Source organism: Macrotis lagotis, chromosome X (genome assembly GCF_037893015.1).
Source record: "Macrotis lagotis isolate mMagLag1 chromosome X, bilby.v1.9.chrom.fasta, whole genome shotgun sequence".
NCBI classification, from domain to species: domain Eukaryota; kingdom Metazoa; phylum Chordata; class Mammalia; order Peramelemorphia; family Peramelidae; genus Macrotis; species Macrotis lagotis.
Genome location: NC_133666.1, coordinates 345,920,323 through 345,941,858, shown reverse-complemented (window position 1 = coordinate 345,941,858; position 21,536 = coordinate 345,920,323). Strand labels below are relative to the sequence as shown.

Genomic DNA, 21,536 nt, shown 5'->3' with positions numbered 1-21,536 from the left:
TAATGTGTTCTAATTCTTGTTTGGTCATAAATTTATCCCTTTTCTATAGATCAGATAGAATATTTTTTGGTCTGTTAATTTATCTATGGTATTGCTCTTTATGTTTAGATCCTCTACCCATTTTGACCTTATTTTGGTATAGGGTGTGAGATGTGGATCTAGGCCTAGTTTTTGCCATACTATTTTCCAGTTTTCCCAACAATTTTTGTCAATTAGTGAGTGCTTATCCCAGAAGCTGATGTCTTTGGGTTTGTCAAATAGTAGATTGCTGTTACTGTTTACTGCATTTTCTTTTAAACCTATCCTAATCCACTGATCTATTACTCCATTTCTTAACCAGGACTAGGCAGTTTTGATGACTGCTGCTTTACAGTATAGTTTTAGATCTAGTAGTGCTAGGCCACCTTCCTTTACATTTTTTTCATCAGTTCCCTTGCTATTCTTGCCCTTTTGTTATTCCAGATGAATTTTGTTATTTTTTTTTTTAGCTCAGTAAAGTAGTTATTTGGTAGTATGAGTGGCATGGTACTGAATAAGTAATTTAGTTTGGGTAGAATTGGCATTTTTATTATATTAGCTTGACCTAACCATGACCTAACCTAACTATTCTTGAGAATAACTAATTTAAAATTAATACTCACTCTCAGCAGGTCATATTCCAAGATGTAACTTTCAAATAAAGGGAAGCAAAACTGTAGCACAAGAAGAATTTTTTAACTAATATAATGAAACCAGATATTTCAGCAACTCCTTTAAAGTATTCATATACCAGACTACAGTTTTGCCTATATAAGAAATACCAATTAAGAGAAAGAAGATTAAATTGGCACAAGTGATATAATTAGGGTGTTAGTTTATACTCACAGCAAGTATCCAGCAGTAACAGTCCATGCTCGGACAAGACCCTTCAACCATTGTCGAGTATGTCCTTGTTCAAGTAAAGCTGGCAATACCACCTGTAGCAGGAGTAGCTCAAGAGACAGTTCACTCACTGGGGCATCACTATAATAGTAAAAAGAACTGAAAAATAAACTGATAAACTAATATGTATGTAATATTTAAGGTGAGCCCTACAATGATAGGATACAAAATCTTAACTAAGCTCTTGATTCTTATTTCTATCAAAGGATCCTTTGCAGTAATATATGACTATTAGAAATGCTTGGTTTTGCTATTTCATCCTTCTCTTTGAAGTTAGACTTATTAATAAATATGTACTAATTTTTTTAAGGGAAAGACATTTTTCTAAATTCATATAAATTTCAGAGACATCAAATGTAATTTATATTACTACTGTCATATGTTGGTATAGTTCCTCTGGATAGCTTTTTTGCTTTTTCTTTTTTTAATTTTATAATGGATGGCTCACTTTGCATGGGAAAGGAGAAAGATGCAATAGGCAATGAAGGTAGTAAAAAAAGTTAGTAATAAAACAAAAGGCAGTAAAATATTTGCTTTTCATTTTAAAAAATTTTTTAAAGGTGTTTAATTTTCTAAGGGAACAAAACAGTGACAGTCTAACTCAATGTTATAAAACACAATGATCAGGGAAATAAAAATGTTACTTTATTGGGATTATTTAGAAATAAAATCCATAGACCTATTTTCTTCAGAAATATAATTATTTTAAGATGTTCTGAAATAATAGCAATTGCAAAATAGTATTAAGAAATAATATTTCATTCTTTATAAACAAAATTAATGCTATCTAACATAAGTTGAACAATTTAATAATAAACAAATGGCATTTACTTTAAAAGTTACTTTCTAGAAAATGCAGGGTATAGTAATGTTTAGCAATTTTAATATTTTCTGAAACCTAGTTAACTCATGAATTTATCTCTCACCCCCTAATTTCCAAAAGAAAAATCAATGAAATAAAGCACAGAATCAGAATACAAAAAATGCACATTAGTGAAGCACAGAAAGCTTACCTGTATAGCATGACATTATAGGGAAGAAAATTAGGCAACAGATTCTTAATAATACGTATAGGGAGCCACAGCATAAGAAGGACAATGGAACCAAACACAATCTGTAGTAAGTAAAGTGATATTAAACAACAGTAAATTAATTAACTGAGACAAGTGATATTTTTAAGTTTAATAAATGCTATAATTAGTTTTCCAAATATATGCCATTTTTAAGAGTCTAATGTCCCTTTCTTTAATCACAACTACATGGAAAGATGAATTATACTTTATCAACTTGATCTTGGAGAGGCAGCTAAGGGTAGAATATATAGTTGTGAACTTGGAGAGAGGAAGAATTTGGTTCTATTACTGTCTCTGAGAAATAACAGATAAGACAAAACACTTCTTGTAGCTTTAATAAGCTCTTCAAGATTCTTAAGTGACAGGGGCGCTAGGTGGCGCAGTGGATAGAGCACTGGCCCTGGACTCAGGAGTACCTAAGTTCAAATCCAGCCTAGACACTTAATAATTACCTAGCTATATGGCTTTGGGCAAGCCAACTTAACACCATTGTCTTGCAAAAAAAAAAAAAAAGATTCAAAAGTGATAGATGAGCTACCGATCTGCATCACTAAGAAAAATATGAACTAGAATCCTGAATAACTAAAAATAATAGCAACATAACTAATACTAAAAATAAGTCTCATCTCTAACACTGATGACATCACCTTGGTTAAGTAAACCTTAATTTTATGAAATATATATATATATATATATATATATAAAACATGTCATCCTTGTGCAGGGTCCATGCTAATCTCTGTATTGTTACAATTTTAGTATATGTGCTGCCAAAGCAAGCACTATAATATGAATATTAATGTTGGTGTTGCCTTTTTCAGTTATGTCCAATCATATGACCCCAATTGAAGTTTTCTTAGCAGAGATACTGAAGAGGTTTGTCATTTCCTTCTCCAGTTCATTTTACAGATGGGGAAACTGAGGCAAACAGGGTGAAGTGATTTGCTGGGGGGGGGGGGGGGGTCACACAGCTAGAAAGCATCTGAGGTCAGATCTAAACTCAGGCAGACGTCTTCTGACTCCAAACCTGACATGCCATCCACTGCATCACCTAGCTGCGAATATGCATGTACATGTGAGTTTGAGCAGAATAGTGAATAAAGAGCCAGCTTTGGAGCTAGAATATCTGGGTTCAAGTTCTACCTCTAATAAATTTGTTATGGGGACAAGAAAAAAATGTATAAGCTCTCAAATGTTGCTTTGAATTGGAAAAAGATATTTTATTTTCTTTTTTTTTTTTTTTTTAGGTCTTTTGCAAGGCAATGGGGTTAAGTGGCTTGCACAAGACCACACAGCTAGGCAATTATTAAGTGTCTGAGGCCGGATTTGAACTCAGGTACTCCTGACTCCAGGGCCGGTGCTCTATCTACTGTGCCACCTAGCCACCCCAAGCACAAGAGGATATTTTCTTACTGAAAGTTTACAACAAAAAAGAAATCACAGGTCCAGGTCAAAAATATCTGTGGTTCCTACTTCACAAAGCTATTGGGCAGATCAGATGACATAATATTAATTTAATGTTTTGCTTACTTTAAAACACTATATAAATTTCTTTTTAAAAAAAACGCTATATAAATCTCAACTATTAAAACTACTTTTGCAATTTTTTAAGGAGATCATTTTGTTTTATCAAATGTAGTAATTTCATTTTTAACAGAAAATAAGGAAAAATAAAGTTATATTCTGCAATTCTAAGTAAAAAAAAATGTCCCTTATGATATAACTGAAAAACAGTACAGAAAGACAATAAATAATAGGCAAGGTATATATAACATACTTTATTTTAAGGACTAAAAAAAATGTTTCATTACCACTGACAAAATAAATCTTCGGAGATGTCTGTAAATGGGCAAGTGAATCATTTCCTGTACTGGATTAAAATCTGGATCATTCAAATTCCTTAGAAACCACAAGACACCAGGCCTCAGCACCTATTAGAAAAAAATTCAAATCTGTAAAAATGTATTGGCCAGATTCTCCAGATCTTCCCCCCAAAGTAGGTGCATTATTTGTTTGATTAAATTTCAAATCAATCACAATATTTTACATAATTATAACTTCAAGTAATATAAATTCGAATGTATGAAACCATTTGAGGAAAACAAGAATCTAGATGAACAGGCATAAGACAAAATAAAACAGAAAACAGGAAAAACAAGCTTTTTTACTATCATTTTGGCAATAAATGAATTAAAAAGAATTTATTCAGTCCTTACTATGTGCTAGGCACTGTGCTGAGGATTCATATACAAAAAGGGGGAGAATCACTACCTTTTGCCTCTTTTTCCTCTCTCAAGAATGAAGAATATATACCCTTTTATTTGTGAGAAATATGACAATGATAGTACCAACAAAACTGTTCCTATACAAAGGAAAGGAGGGGAAAAAATGAGTTCATACTAACAGGTTACACAGAAAACATCCTGAGTCTTATTTAATGAATCAGCAAAATAGTCAATAAGAACACAGTAAGTATTGCTCTTGTGTCAAGCAAAGTGCTAAGCACTGGGGATTGTAAGAAAGGCAAGAGACTCCCTGACCTCAAAGAAATTGCTGTCTTCTGACAATATCCAAAAAGGTTGGCAAAATTCAACCTTTCATTAGATTTATAAAGGTTTTAGAGGATAAGATGAAAACATAAAATGGATGGAACTCTTATAATTGCCTAGCTATGTGACCTTGGGCAAGTCACTTAACCCCATTGCCTTAAATTTAGGGGTTTCTTTTTTAGGTTGTTTTTTTTTTTGCAAGGCAAACGGGGTTAAGTGGCTTGCCCAAGGCCACACAGCTAGGTAATTTTTAAGCGTCTGAGACCGGATTTGAACCCAGGTACTCCTGACTCCAGGGCCGGTGCTTTATCCACTGTGCCACCTAGCCGCCCCAATTGCCTTAAATTAAAAAAAAAACTTTAATTATGTCTTAAAAGGGGTTTTAATGACTAGCCCTCCAAATCATACAATTTGAATTGTCATAATTAAGAAATCAAAATGCTTCAAAAATTTATTCAAAATAAAAATACCTATTAAATAATGAAAATATAGGTTTATTAATTTCTACTTCATAATCTGATTCTAGTGCTTAAAAGACCTCTGTAATTTCCTCTGCAAATTTTTAAAGTTCATTTCAATTCCTTGATATGGTACATCTATATTCTCTGGATGCAAGTTTTGAAAAGAAGCTCTCTAACTAACTACTCATAGCAGCTTCAATGTGTTGTCTAGAAGGAACATCAGGAGAATTAGGTCCATGATGAAATTCTCTGCAATTATTTAGGATGCAAACCTAATGAAAATTGTTTGGAATCCATAAATCCTTGGAGTCTGAAAAGATTCATATACATCTAAAGCAGCTGTTAATGACTATCTACTGTTATTTTCTGTACATGAAGAAGTCTTTGTCTAAATTTATCACAGTCAGCATGTAAAATTTTTTTGTATTTTTTTTCTACTTATAAACTGCTGGGCTACTCAGTTTTGGAATACAGCCAAAGTCTCATTTTTCATGTTAGAAAAGAAGGGCAGTCCTATCAATTCCTATCTATTTTCAAATGTTATTTACTGAACAAGAACACCACATTTATCTCGAGTTCAATCAAGCACAAGCTTTGTTAAAATTCATTAGAGATATCTGGTATACTATATCTAGAGCATGACTCTGTAGTAACTAAAGAAATATTTTTTCTTTTTAGCTTTGAAATAGACCCAAATGCAGAAAAGGCACAAACATCATAAAAAAGATGCAATATCATTGTCTGTTTCCTTTTGTTCAAAGTACTCAATGGCTGGTTTTTTTTACTACAGTCAAGAAATTTCTTTTCTCCCCAGTAATGAATAGGGATACTTTTAAAAGTTGCCTGGTACATCCACTGCTATCACTGATACTTTCTGTACTCTCTCTTCATTATCATGTTATTCCAGAACAGCTCTGGGCTTGAGTATTTGATTAACTTTTAACTTTGGACATTTCTGAGTACTGACCACTATCTATTCTGTCAAACACTATTTGATCTTATTTGGATCATATTCTTTAATGACACTGAAGCCTTACTCAAAGGTTGAACACAGTGTCTAGCTGAAGTGACACTAGTCAGTATTAAAAATCGAATAAAGCAACATCTTCATTACTTAAAATAACTTCTATCTTCCCATTTCCAAGACTTGATCTTTAAATTGCTATGGTAAGAAACATCCAACTTTACAAAAGTAGTAGGGAGCATCAATGGTTGGGTAAGAGTAAGAAGAGAACAGCTTTCATTGTAGCAAAAGGGTCATGAGCAAGAAGAAACAGAGGTAATGGCCAAACTCTACAAAATAGTAACATTTACTTCTCCTATGATGACTATCATCCCTCCCATGTGTTTATAATATAATGAGGAAGAGACAGTACATAATGAGAGGCATGCTGGGCTGAGAAGGGAATTTTGATCCAAAGATTTACAAGGATGATGAATTAGTTGATCCTTAGGAAAATCAGATGATGTGCCCTTTCCTGAAATGACAGCAGGAGTGATTGGAGAGCTTGATATGGGCTGGGTTTTGGCAAAATTCTAGAACATATTTTCAGCTAAAGATAGGGTTAAAAAAAAAAACAAAAAAAGAACCCCCAGAGATGTTTACATAGTCCTTGTGAAAAGACAAAGGATTTTCAAAGACCAAATATCTCCCCCAAAAAGTACCTATATCAATGATAATTTTCAAATTAGGGTGCTCTAGTACATAAAATCACAGTGACAATTGATACTACTTGCACATAAAGAATTTGAGAGACTCATTTCCAAGTCTCAGCTTTACCACACAGAGAAGGTATTTGATTATAGATAAGTTCTGACCTTCTGGCACCTTAATAATATTATCTTAAATATTAATTTTTGTGGTGTTGTTTTAGTAATTCAACAGAAAGTATTACCAACTATGATAGAAGTACTGAATTAAGTCAGTTCCAGTTCTGAGTTTTAATCTTGGTCCTGTCATGAGTGTTAGTCCAAACGTAGAACAACCCATTTTGGAGGGTATCATGAAGTTCTTCATAGAATTTTTCTATCACATCACCCCCAGTCATTGAAATTATTGCACAAGCAGCAATTATTTTCATGGTATATTTTTTAAAAATAATTTGTGTAATTAGTACTGCAATACATTAAAACCAAGTAGTTTATGAAATGTTTCTTATTGCCTTTGATAAAGCTTTTTTTTCTTTTCCTCTCCAAGGAATACCTGAGGGTCATCTTTACATTTTAGCTGAAACTTCCTTCTTTTTTTGTGGTTTCGTTTACAGCAAAAATGTCAAAACTGATATAATTCAGCAGCTCCAGCAAAATATATACCTGGTCAATGAACGAGAAACTTACATTAATAGTACTAACAGTCAAACTAAACTTTTAAATAAACTCTAAGGTCTCTAATGGTCAAGTTAAACCAAATTCACATACCTCATTATCACATCTTAAAAGGAAAAATGGTGATCATTATTAACATATACAAAACATCCATAATCTTTTTAGGGAAATATAATAAGGGATCATAGCTGTGATAATTTTCATCAATTTACAATTTAGAAACTGTTTTTCTCAGAACTTACCTCTCTTAGTAAAAGAATGAAAGAAGCAAAATAGAAGACATAGACCATTCCCACTAGCCAGTGTAGAAACATCGTGGTACCTGGAGCAGACTGAAAGCTCAACTCTCGGTCTTTCAAAGTAGCATCAAACATTTCCTGAACCAAAGCAGAAAATATACATGTATTTAAAAAATGGAAGCAATTTTTTTCTGTAGTTTAAATATAACCAATTAACACATCTCACTTTTAAATACATGAATAAAATGAAATGTTGAAATTTTTTAACACATTTTAAACCAGAAATTTCATTTTACGATGTCTCAGTGTTGCATCTGTATTTTGTATCAAACTGGGAACTGCTCTGAAAACACATAAAACAAAATTTAAGATAGCTTTACTTACGGAGAAAACGTACTAGTTTTCCAAAGAAAAACTAACAATTATGTAATGATAAAATATCTTCAGGGGCGGCTAGGTGGTGCAATGGATAGAACACCGGCCTTGGATTCAGGAGTATCTGGGTTCAAATCTGGCCTCAGACACTTAGTAATTTCCTAGCTGTGTGGCCTGGGGCAAGCCACTTAACCCCATTTGCCTTGGAAAAAAAAAAAAAAAAAAATATATATATATATATATATATATATATATATATATATATATATATATATATATATATATATCTTCATATGCTTGGCAATGTAGATGCCACCACCTAAAGAAAACATATTAAAAAATCACTAGTAAAGAAAGTTTTGTTACAGTTCTGTGAAGGAAAATATGATGCAACAACTGAAGATCCTATTTTCTGATTATGGATATAACACCACTCCAAAATATCTCCCATTCTATTAAAAAAATAAATATTCATACAGCACCTATGTACTAGAGCTATGCTAACCACTTAACAAATAGTATCTCATTTGATCTTCACAACAACCCTAGGAATTAGGTGCTATTCTTATCCCCATTTTACAACTGAGCTGAGGCACACTGAGGTTAAGTGACATGCCTAGTGTCATAAAGCTAGTAAGTCCAATATTAGATTTGAACTTAAGTCTTCCTGATTCCAGGACCAGTGCTTTTTCCACTGTGCCACTAGTGACTTCAAAATACAGAATAATCACAACTAAATATACCATAATGTCTCATTATGACACAATGATGACTTTGGCTGCTTGAAGACTGAAAGCTCTGGAAAATACTATAAAAGCTCTAAGAACAGATCTAAAGACAGACTATTATCCAAGAATCTAGTATTTCAAACCTTAAGACTGTAGCCTGGGTGGTAAATTTATTTTGGCCATGTAATTCAGCTCAGCAATTATAAACATCTACAAAATAATGATCTACAGCAGTACTTAAAGATACTATAAGTATCTGAAAAAAAAAGTTGACAGCTTTTTCAATCTATAACTACAAGGAAAACCAATGGATTTAGAGTTAAGAGAACATGGATTGGAAATCCAGTTATATCATTTATATAAGATGTAGACCTTGGAAAACCCATTTCTCTGGGCCACAGTTTCCTTTATAAAACTGTGGGAGTATACTGGATTTGATAATTTTTAAAGAAAACTGCTCAGTCTAAAAAGACTAGAAACAGCATAGCAAAATGTATAAAAAGCTAGAGCCAGGAAGACTTAGGTTCAAGTGCTACCTTTGATACATAGTAGATGTATGAATTATTGCCAGTCAGGACTGTTGGATGAAGTTTGCTCAATAGATTTCCTAATACCACTGAAATCATAGATACAGATTTAAATTTTTTTTTTAAAATTTAAAAAAATTTAAAAAATTCTGTCTTTTACAGAATGATATTCATATTGTAATTAATTCAAAAGTCTTTAATTAATACAAGTAATTAGCTAAATTTAGCACAAAATTCTAATTTATGAATTTCATATCTTTCCCTTTATTGTCTATTATGGATATAATTTCTCGATGCTGGAAAAAATTAATGCTAAAATGATTACTATAGAGTGCTACTATTCTCTACCTGCTATTAAAAAGATATACAACACTAGAAAAAAATTCTTACTACAATTATATCTTTATTATAGATCAAATATTAAAGACAAAAATATGATTTTAAGATTCCTAAGTTACACATAATTTGGGGGGAAAAATCATCTATTGACTTTAGAGATACTTTCCTTCAAAAGCACCCTATGACTAAAATGAAGTTCACACTTTATATTCCAAAAATCACAATACTCACCAGAGAACATATATCAAGCCACCAGCCACAAATGAGAGGGAACACTCCAATTTCTACTACCACTAACAGAGAGACCTTAAGTAAAAACAAATTTCATCAATACTGTGATAAATACAGAACAGATGAATACTTTCAATAGTTTAAATTAAATAAAATATAAATTACCTTAACAACAATATAGCAGACCCCTAGTAAGCGACGGGATCGCTGAAATTTCACAAGAGCTGCCAAACCCTACATCATTTGGTCAAGGAAATAACTTAATACAGTATCAGAGCAAATTCCTTGGACAATGTGTAATTTATGGACTGCTAATTCTGATGTTAAGTTAAAGATAACTGCATAAAAAGGATCTAACTATAAATTCAATAATACTAGCATAGTCTGAAGAAGTTGCTGCAGCCTCCATTCCTTGAGATTTTGAAAACATAAAGACACAATCATATGTCAGGAGTAGTTTAATTCACTTGTTTGAAAGTAAATTCATTTAACTTCTACCTTTCCAACTTGCTTCCATATAAGAGCTACCAATGAAACCTGCAGCAGCAAAAAAAAAGTCAAAAAATAAATCACTCCAGATTTATAATGCTATTAACTTGTACCTGGGAAGACATTCATATTAAAAGGGTAAAGTCACAGGCACTCAGTTACAAACTTTCATTTATCAAAGTCAAATATTATTTTAGATTATACATAAACATGATTTAAGTATTGATACTCTAAACTTTCTATTAACAATCTCCTGGAGAGCAGAGACTGGTTTTTGTTGTCTATGTCCTAAGCATTTGTCATGGTAAACTATCTTAGAAAATAGCCATTCAATATGTTCTCATAAAAACAATCACATAAAAACATACATAAAGAAGATACAACCAAAGTGAAAGTCAAAGAAAACAGTTGGTGGAATTGGTTTCATCATTCATGTAAAATCAAAAAAGAAACAATTTCTTGAGATACTGGTATCATGTCAGCTTGCAAATTGACTACCCCCCCCAAAATAATTGTGATATTATAGAACAATATCTTTTGGAGATAAGAACTGGACTGAGTCAATATTCACTGATTTCAAAATAAACCTGTGCATGGGGAAAGAGCAATATATTGACAAATGCATTAGGAATTAAGGTACTCAAGATTAAGAAATAAAGGCATTCTCCAATAATTGTTAAATGGTCAAAAGATACAAAAAAGCAGCACAGAAAGGAAGAAATTCAAGTTATCAGGAATTATATGTTCAAAAAATGCTCTAAATCTCTAAAAATTACAAATTAAAGCAACTCTAAGCTTTTATTTCAAATCATCAGATTGACAAAGTTGACCGATACAATTATTGTAGTAACAAAGAAGTATAAACTTAAGGGTTTGCCTATCATTGAGAAATGGTTAGGGGCAGCTAGGTGGTGCAGTGCATAAAGCACCAGCCCTGGAGTCAGGAGTACCTGGGTTCAAATCCAGTCTCAGACACTTAATAATTTACCTAGCTGTGTGGCCTTGGGCAAGCCACTTAACCCCATTTGCCTTGCAAAAACCTTAAAAAAAAATGGCTGAAAAAATTACAGTATATGAATACAAGAAAATTTTGTCTCATAAGAAATGACAAGAGATAAGTTTCAGAGAAATCTGGGAAGACTTCCATGAACTGCTGAAGTGAGCAGAACTAAAAGAACTTATACAATAACATCATTAAGACAAGTAAATTGAAAGGCTTATTAATAAGCTGCCATGACTAATATGGAAATATGTAACATGACTGTGAATGAATAACTTATATCAGATTATTTTCTATCTTAGGGTAGGGGAAGGGAAGGGTGAAAGAAAGAAAACTTTATAAAAATGAACAGTGAAAACTATCTGATTAGTTTTTCTGAGAAAGGTAATTAGTCTCAAGATGCAAAATGAGACATACATTTTTAAACAAGGACAAAATTGTAACTTAACTATGCATATTTACTATAAGGACTTTGTTTTATTTTCAATTGGGAAAATAAATTTTAAAATAAATAAAACTTACAACACTTTTAAGAAAAGGGAGGCTGGGAGATTGTAGACTATTTGGAAGTGTCTCCTCTGTATAGTAAAAGTAATTTTTTTGAGAGTTAGAAAATGTAAATTTATGACAAGAACTAAACACTATAAAATATAAACTAGACAAAGGAAATCTCTGGTTACCTATGCAGGAGTCATTTTCAAATCATATGTATGCATATTATCAAATACTCAAATAACAGAACCAAAACAAAGTCAATACCCAATTAGAAGGAAAAAGGTTACAGAATCTTTAGAACTGAAAGGGAATTCAAGAGACTACATAGACCTATCTGTCCTGAACAATAATCTTTACAATATCCCCAATGAATAGTTAGTCAGTCTTTGCTTCAAGACATCCAATGAAAGGAAACCCAATTTCTACGGTAATTCATTTTCTATTTATTTTTTTTGGAAGAGTTTGGAGGTTATAAAATTTTTCCTTAAGCTAGTCTTATGCTTATGCACTATGCTACAATGGCAGCCACTAACATAAGAAAATAACCTCAGTTGTCAAACCTTAACCTCTCCCAAAGCTATATAGCTATAAGGAGAATTATGAAGCAGTAATGAAAAACCAATTAAAGTAATTATAAAATTCAATTCAGTACAAAGACCTCTATAAGCTCTGTATAAGAAGACAGGGATTCAAAAACAAAAGTAAATGGTTCCTGCCCTCAATGAATTTACCTGCTATTTGGGGTAATCAACATCTACATAGTAAATTAATATACTCTCCAAAGTGATTCCTGAAGGGAGGGCAATAGCCACTAAATGGAGAGGTTTCTCAACAGAAATTTTAAGAAAACTAGGATTCTATGAGTTTATTCCAAAAACATGAGGAAAAGTCTACCAACAGATATGAAGATGGGAGATGAAATATCATGTACAGAAATAAGCACTGTAAAACTGCAACATAAGCTGAAGCCAAGTTGGGATGGATTTTAAAAGCCAAACCTAAGATTTTCAATTTTGTCTTAAGAACCATTGGAGCTTCTCCAAGCAGAAGATATGTAAAGATAAATTGGTTAAGTTACCAGAAATCCCAACATCATTTGTTCAAGGATACATGACAAATTATCAGCGATATTGCTAAAAGAACATAGCCGACTATTGTTGTGATTAAGCCTTCAAAATGAGATGCTTGGACCTAGAAAGAAAAAAAATACCAGTTCAAGCTGTTGTAATCTAAACATTAAAGTGACATGTTTTAGTATGAGACTTTTAAGTTTTAATTTAGATACTCAATAATCTGTACAACCCAGACCCTTTCTCCTTCTTCTGTCTGCGACATTTTAAATATCAACAAATAGTAAAAACTATTTGAGAAAAATTAAAATTGTTATTAAATTACATCAGTGCAAAATTTTCAAAACTTGTGAATCATATATTTATTTATATTTGAGTGGCTGAGAATTTGAAACAGGAAAACTAAAAAAATTTTTGGTTGTTCTTCCCATATTAAGGACATTGTATTCATTTACCTAAAAAGCAGGGCAAAATTAATAAATTCCTAGGCTACATATTTATTTTTGCTTTGGGAATACAATACAAGACTTCCATTCACCTTTTTTTTCAGAATAATCCTAAACTATTATACATGATGGTGTTTTCATGGCATCAACTCATATAAGCAGAAGATATTAGGGATATTATTCATTATTAGGGATATTATTCATTCTATAGTCTAGATATAATTATTACATAATTTAGGAACAAAAATACCCATCAAAGAAATGTCTCCTCATAACCCACATCTCAGGAAAATTTTTTAAAATTTCTTATTCTGTGGCAGTTTTTATTTTCAAAGTGGTTGTCATTTAATGCTAAGATATTGTTCTTATTCTTTTCTCTTACTGAAGCTGTCATATGTCCATTGATGGAGAGAACTGGAAATTAAGTCTTAAGGAAAAACAATACACTTGACTATGATAATAGAGAGAAGAGAAAAAAAAAGGGTAGCAAATTAGGGAATGCCACTGGCTACCCTCATTGATCAGGATATGAAACCATCAGAGATAAAGTTTTAACACACTAAGATACTGGTTAGGAAAAAGTTTTAGGGTACTAGTACTTCTATATTACTATTCTGGATGTCGCCTTCCTACCTTCAATATTGCAGCTATCACTTGGGAACAGTTATTGCTAGATACCCCTTTCAAGAAGTTCAATGGAGAGCTCCTGGAGGGCAGAAGATTACACTCGTGTAATAAAAAAGTAAAGGATCAATTATACTGGCTGAGAAACCATTCTCGAAGCATAAAGCAATTTGGGAGATACAATATGCCATAAAAAAGTTATATTTTATTACTCAAGATTTGAATTAAAGTGTTAAAAACTTAAAAATTAATCAATTAAAATAAGTATTTTTAAAGTTTTTTAATTCATCATACTTACATATTCCTCAAATCCCAAGCCAACAACAGAAAAATGACCAATGTGATAAGGACAAAATGCTAAAGAGGAAAAAAAATTAAACCATGAAAACTTCAAAATAATGCCTTTTTCTAGAATAGTCTACCTCTTGCTATAATAAACAACAAAAGATAAGATGATAAGAAGTAGGGTATGAGAAAGGTATTTGCTCTCAAATCTATCTAACATATACTTCACAATATTTCCTATATTACTGACATTTTACTATCTACCTATACCATATTCTACATTAATTGAGCTGACTCATTCCTCTCTCCAGAAAAAGAAAAGTTTTGAGTAAGTTTACAGTTATCAACTGGAGTAAAGAATAAGTACTACTGTGGTGATGGTAAAAAACACAAACACAGTAACACTCCAAAAGAAATACTTATCTTCCATTTTTGCAAGTATGAAAGAATAAGGGTGGGTATGGAACATAACCTTGGATTTTAGTGATGTGAGATGATTTCTGCAGAATCTAGCCCATACCAGGCACTTAAATATGCCTAAGTGAATAATAAAAGTGGCTAATTGAAAGCATTCACTGGAATAGATTCTAATATTAATCAATTCAAATGAAAGGATAACAGACAACTGATTTGTTTACCTTTAGAAGTCAAAGGGAAAAATGCTTACAAGTACAATAAAAACTTGGCATCATTTTGTCTAGCTTTATAAAATATCCATGAGTAGTTTGAATGGCATAGTACTACATTTATAAACTAATTCAGATAGTACATTAAATGACTTCACTAAGGTCACAAATACACTAAGGATCAAATCCGGGTCTTCAATGACAAGTCTAAGGCTTTTTTCATTAACCCATACTGCCAACCAACAGTCCTAGTGAATTTAATTATAATTACAATTTATAACAACTTTAACTCAGGAAAATATGTTCAGCAATTCATGTTAAAATCACTATTCCACTGCTAAAAAATCATAAAGAGGAAGAGAGATGTTTGTACACTAACCCCACACTACTTAATTCTTTCCTCTCACTCAAAAACTGCTGGGCAGTAGAAATGGAAGCTCAAGTAGTTCAAAGTCCTTCCTGAGGCAAAGTCTCTGAATAGAAAAGCAGAGATTAGAGTAGGGCTCTAGCAGCTGGAGAAAAAGAATTTCTGCTATAGAGATAGGTCAGGGGTAAGAGAATCTGAGTGCTTCTGGACACAAGGAATGAAGTTAATAGTAACAAAACAGGTTTAAAAATGGCATTGGGACTATAGATGGGAAGGTAAAGTGGTCATGATCATCTCTAGCAGTTAGATTAGATAATTGGCTAGCCTCAGGTAAGAAATGGAAGACATCATTAAACTCAAAGGAACAGAATTAAAGGGTGGAAAAAAAAAAACTGTGGGCTCCTATATTGGTTGGGACAAAAAAACAGTAATTCACATCAGAAAGAGTGGAAGGGGTTGGTGGCAGGTCTGACCAGCTAAAAGATCAGGATGATAGCCAAGAGTAATGATGTGCCTTGCTACAACAGTGGTAGAAGGAATTCACTCTAACAGTGAGTGTAATAAGAAAATAAAAGAAAAGTTCTAGCAGTCAAAATAGTAAGTCTGCAAATAGGACAGCTATTTATATATGAGACATTTCTACACCAAGTGTTTCTAAGTCAAATACTACCAATCTTTTTTTCTTCTTTGCAAGGCAATGGGGTTAAGTGGCTTGCCCAAGGCCACACAGTTAGGTAATTATTAAATGTCTGAGGCCGGATTTGAACTCAGGTACTCCTGACTCCAGGGCCAGTGCTCTGTCCACTGTGTCACCTAGCTGCCCCAAATACTACCAATCTTTAAAAAAAAAAATTCCAAAACTAATCTAAAGCCTCCCTAGTAAAGGGATGTATTTGAAAAACATTAGCCAGTGGCTACACCAGAGTTTTCCATATTTGTTATCCCCAGCATTTATCTAGTCCAGCACCTTGAAAGAGCCAGCAGCTAACCAAAGTTGAATTGAATACTTACCAAAGACAAGAATAAATAATGTGTTCAGAGACACCACCCAAAAGACATGTTCCTTTAAAAAAGAAACATACTAATAAAAATAAGTTCAAAAAACAAATTTATAAATCACTATAATCAGACTTTGCTTGGTTCACACTGTAAAGTTAAGTAACACAAAATGTTACAGAGGCAAATTTTAAATAGAAAATTTTTAGTTCTTAAATTATCAAATTTAAAGTCTTAAATACATAAAGTGAGTATTTTCTTTCTTTTTTTTTTTGCAAGACTTGGGTTTAAGTGACTTGCCCAAGGTCACAAGTGAGTATTAAGTGTCTGAGGCTGAATTTGAATTCAGGTTCTCCTAATTCCAGGGCTGGTGCTCTATCCACTGTGACACCTAACTGCCCCAAGCAGAAGTATTTTCTAACAACAACAACAACAACAAAAAACACAACTACTCTTCAGGTGCAGAAAACATACATTAAAAAAAGATTATTTCCTTAAAATAATGCTTGATATCATCAGTAGATTTGTAGGGACTATTTAAACCAATCTGATTTTTTCTACTATATTAATAATCCAATAAAGAAAAGCATTCTGAAAATTATTTTCAATTTTGAGCAACCTACATTCTGTTCTATTTCATATAAAAAGATAATTCTATAACATCAGTATTGTAAAATGAATTGTTTTTCTAAAAATCAAACTGATTTTGTTTTTTTATTTTGAAACTAATAAACATAACCTAATTTCACCCAAAAATCAAGCAACTAGTTTGTGAGAGCTAATGAGGCTTGTGTGATACTGTAGTGATATCAGTGATATCAATGATATAGTGAGCTTGTGTGATATCAGTGATATCAGTGATGTGATATAGTGAGCAAAGCAAAGTTTTGGATTTAACCACAATTTCATGATCACCACATTTTACATAACTATATAAACTAGGCCAAATGAAAATGATAACATTAAAAAAGACACCATAAGTGCTTTTTTTGCCATGTATCTTTCCCATCTTCTTCAACAAATTGGTTCCTCAATCATCCCTTCCCTATTATGAATCTTCATTCTCAGCTTATCAATCAATTTCTTTCTATAAACAAGCCTAAAACAAGTCTATATACCTCCCCCATCTTTAATAACCCTCACTAGATCCTACCACGCATTCAAATTATCATCCTGTATCTTACCTCTTCTCCCTTTCACCACCAAATTTCTAGAAAAAATTTGTCTACTTTTATATGCCTCCATTTCCACTCCTCTCTCTCACTTGACAGTCCTTTGCAGTCTGGCTTATGAATTCAATTGAAACTGTTCTGCCCAAAGTAACCAATGATCTTTTGATTGTCAAATCTAATACCTTTTTTCTCAATCTTCATGTTCTTGACCTCCTGGCAGCCCACTGCTTATGACCCTCTACTCTCTGGCTTTTCATGATAATGCACTCTCTTTATTCTCTTCTTAACTATTTGATCACTTGCACACATCTCACCAAACTTTCTTAATCAACAAACTCTAATTGTTCCATCTTTCCTTTAGGATTTAATATAAATTTCTCTACTAGCAATCAAAGCTTTTCAAAACCTGGCACAATTTCCCTTTCCTGTCTTATTACATAATATATCCCTTTACTCACTCTCTGATGCAGTGAAATTAGCTTTCTTACTGTTTCTCATACACGATATCCTATGTCCCATCCCTATGCCTTTGTACTGGCTATCTCCCACAACTGAAATGGAGTCTCTTATCACCTCTACTTCTTAGAATCACTAGTTACTTTAAATAGCAAAATTATGCACCACCTTCTACATGAGACTTTTCCAAAACTGCTGGTTTCCTCAACAAATTATTTTTGCTTTCTATTTTGTATGTCTTTATCTGTCTCAGTTTTCCATGACAGAATATAAGACACTAGAGGGCAAGAACCACTCTAGTCTTTCCGATTCCAATTACAAGCAGAGTGCCTTAAATATAGCTGGCACTTAATAAATGCTTGCTGGCTAAGTGAAAAATATTAACAAATCTCAGTTCACTCCCATGAGCCATGCCCTTTAGTTTAGTGATTACCTGGAGTCTTAAGCTACACTATTTATAACCCTGGGGGGGGGGTGGGTATTTTTAGCTCCAGAAAAACTGAGAGCAGGTCAGGGAACCCTGATGGAAAGTATAGCTACCCTGACAGATGTCCCTCATGCCTGGCTGGTATTCTAGAAATAATAAAGAATGTTCCCTGAATATAAAGAAATTATATTTGGAGTTTAATGCAGAGAATAAAGTAGACATATATAACATCATTAAAGTTTTGCCATCTGTATTCTCAGGGTTTCTTTGGTTTAATAATTTTTTTTTTACTATTATAATAAAGAATTATAAAAAAATCATTGGGTTCTTAGATATTTGTATTGCACCTCTTATTTAGCCTTATATTAATTATTTATGATCCAATCTGTATTAAAATTATTTATGTCATATTCTCTTACTAGATTGAAAAATCTAATGGGAAATGGTCTATCTTTATCTTTATATTTCCCCAGTACTGAACACAAAGCTCTGCCTTAATAAATATTTTAGAATTTTACTCAGAATTTTAAGTATTGATTTTTTAAAATGCATTTTTCCAATAAATACAATAAACTTTTTTCTTAATGCTAAATAATCAAAAGTAAGGTGGTCTTGTAATCTGAAGTATAAAATTATCCTGTTTAACAATCCTTCCCATTCCTTTTCAGAGGCAAGGACTTCACAGATGTGGAACACTAACATCAGCTTTGGGGGATATCTTTGCTAGTTTTGATCATCTTTTTCTTCTCTTATTAAAAAATTCTTTGCTATATAAGGGATGGCTCTCTGGCAGGAGGAAGTGAAATATACAAGGAAAATCTAGGCAATGTGAAAAAACAAAAGATACTAAGAAAAATCTATTTTAAAGTTACAATGATAAAAATCTTAAGACACTCAATTTATCAGAAGAAACATTTATTAAATAAGTAAATCACAATCCTATTCCTAAATGAATGTGAATTTACTTACTAGGAAAACTAGTGACCCATCAAGTCCGAGCATCTAAGAGAAAAAAATAGGTAACAATGGTCAGTAGGATTTTTCTTCTAAAGTTTCTAAAGAAGCTCCTTTACTTTATCCACTTTTTTTTTAACCAACAAAAGACAAAGTTTTTGAATGTTGGAACATTTCCATTCATCTACATTTCACCTAAGCACCTATCCTGGTGCTTAGTTCTAGCAATAGACTGCTTAATTAGCACAGTCAGAATAAGTATGTTTGAGACAATCATTCTTCTTATACATGAATTTATCATTTACTAAGAGTATACAATAATTTGAATCAAACTTTTCCTAATATTAGCAATGTTTTATAAAACAAGTTTAAAACAAAACCCTCAACATGGACTATTTTCGGACTGAAAAAGCTGCTGATATACACCTTAAAAATATCCTTTCAACACTTTAGCATATTAAGACAGAATGTGTCATTTATAAAGATGATTGATAAAGAAATTTTAAAAATACAATATTCATTTATAATAAAAGTGTGATACTAAATTATTAATTTTTTCTAAAAATGTCTATAGAATCACCAACTTATTTAAATAGATATAATAAATTATTAAGTACTGTTTAAGTAAATATATCTGACTGTCCCTAACTTGTGCAATTAATTTTAGTTAAATATTTAGGTTAGTCTGAGAATGAGAGCCTGCAAGTTCTAGTACTTGATAAAAAGGGCTCTTACTCACTCTCTCCCATGTTAATTCTTCTGCAGCTCGATCCCATTCTAAAGCATTCCAGTTCATGTCATCTGAAATAATAATTTAGAGACGCCTAAGAAACCTTGCATTGCAAATATTAACATGAACTGTCTTTAAATTGAGTATCTTTCATATACTTATATAAATATACTAAATCTAATCTTATCATTAAAGGAAATTAAAAAGCAATTTATTAGCTGCATTATGTATGAGTAAAGTACCTGGAAGGTACTTCAATTTTTTCAAACTAAATCTACATATTTGAAATAATAGGAAAAAGAAATTTTATAAATTAGCTAAAGCTTTAATAATATTTCAAAAAATTCCATCCAGCATCTAATCATTATTTCCTATAAGATACATATATATGTACATATATACATATATATGATGGTTCATATTTCTAGATCATAAAACACATATAAATGCAGAATATTAAGGCTAAAATTAGTTGAAGATTTATGAATATTAAAATAAGTAGAAAACTTCTTCAATTTAGATTAAAATTAAACCTAAATTAGGACTGCATCATTACTCTGAAACGGTATCTTACAATAGCTATTACCTTGTGCCCCATTATTAGCATCTGCTGCATCTTCAACTACAGCATCTTCTTCATCTTCATTGTCTTCCTCTTCTTCATCAGCTTGTTCTTCCTGAATTTCAGGGTTTTCCCCTACTACTGCATCCTCAGCTGGTGGGTTAGCAGGTTGATCAATTGCCACATTTTCAGCACCGTTTCCTACACCTGGAGCCTAAAATGATGAGATTTCCAGATATGTGGATAACTTTTCTTAAGTTTTGCTATGCTCTGATTAATTTCTAAGAAAATAATTATTTCATCTTATACCAAATTGTGAACTTCCATTTGTTATTCTGAATTAAAATAAAATTTTAATAAAGTTCACATATTTTAAACAACTTAATATAAAAATAGAAATCTGTTTGTGTAATCAATTAATATTTAACATTTTATAAACTAGAATAGTGAAAAAGTTTATGTATATAGATATACTACTGCCTTAGTCTCTTGAAATTTTCATAGTGAAATATTCTCCTTCTTTCAATGACTGATCCAGTTTGGTAAACTTTCCAATGGTCTTGCTGGGTCAACTAACAATATAAATACTCTCCCAACCAATTAAGAGAGTCTCAAATACTTGTGTAACTCAATAAATATGTGAGGCAAAGTGATAACTGGAACACCAAAAGCTTTCCACACACACACACACACACACAAAAATGACAATGACAATTTTATCAGATTTTGGATCATTGTTTTTTGTCTATACTCTAAAAAATGCTATTTCCCTGTAGTTCTTCCCTGATCTGCTGAATACTCAATACAGTTAGTCAACACAACTACCAAATAAAGTTAAATATCATGTATTTGTTAATCTATAGTCTTTAAAATATTCATTAAATTCACCTACTCTTTTTCAAGCCTTAAATATCTAATCCTGTGTCTACTGATAAACCATCATGTAAAGGGGTATAAAAATTAAGGATATTCCTAGAGATTATCATACAAAAGTTGAAAGATATTATTTCCAACTTCTCAAGTAACTATAACATTCCTCATCTAATTGGATAAGCATTTTATAAATGAA

The 21,536-nt window shown here is 32.0% G+C and overlaps 1 protein-coding gene and 1 non-coding gene across 5 annotated transcripts in view; both read right to left on the bottom strand.

Annotated features, from left to right (window-relative positions):
• Positions 1 to 21,536, bottom strand: part of MARCHF6 (membrane associated ring-CH-type finger 6) — a 101,893-nt gene that overhangs the window by 26,551 nt on the left and 53,806 nt on the right. For 2 of the 4 annotated variants that reach the window (XM_074205328.1, XM_074205329.1), the window contains exons 7-18: positions 20,492 to 20,681; positions 19,915 to 19,976; positions 19,191 to 19,223; positions 16,182 to 16,233; positions 14,191 to 14,249; positions 12,863 to 12,943; positions 9,934 to 10,002; positions 9,769 to 9,843; positions 7,572 to 7,706; positions 3,806 to 3,925; positions 1,935 to 2,035; positions 865 to 1,020 (exon numbers count right to left, since the gene is read on the bottom strand). In XM_074205328.1, coding sequence (XP_074061429.1) covers positions 865 to 1,020; positions 1,935 to 2,035; positions 3,806 to 3,925; positions 7,572 to 7,706; positions 9,769 to 9,843; positions 9,934 to 10,002; positions 12,863 to 12,943; positions 14,191 to 14,249; positions 16,182 to 16,233; positions 19,191 to 19,223; positions 19,915 to 19,976; positions 20,492 to 20,681 — 1,133 coding nt within the window. The remainder of the gene's footprint in view (positions 1 to 864; positions 1,021 to 1,934; positions 2,036 to 3,805; positions 3,926 to 7,571; positions 7,707 to 9,768; positions 9,844 to 9,933; positions 10,003 to 12,862; positions 12,944 to 14,190; positions 14,250 to 16,181; positions 16,234 to 19,190; positions 19,224 to 19,914; positions 19,977 to 20,491; positions 20,682 to 21,536) is intronic. The other 2 variants (XM_074205330.1, XM_074205332.1) reach the window with 1 other exon arrangement.
• Positions 2,673 to 2,777, bottom strand: LOC141503684 (U6 spliceosomal RNA). The gene has a single exon (XR_012473018.1). It is a non-coding gene; the product is annotated as a U6 spliceosomal RNA (small nuclear RNA).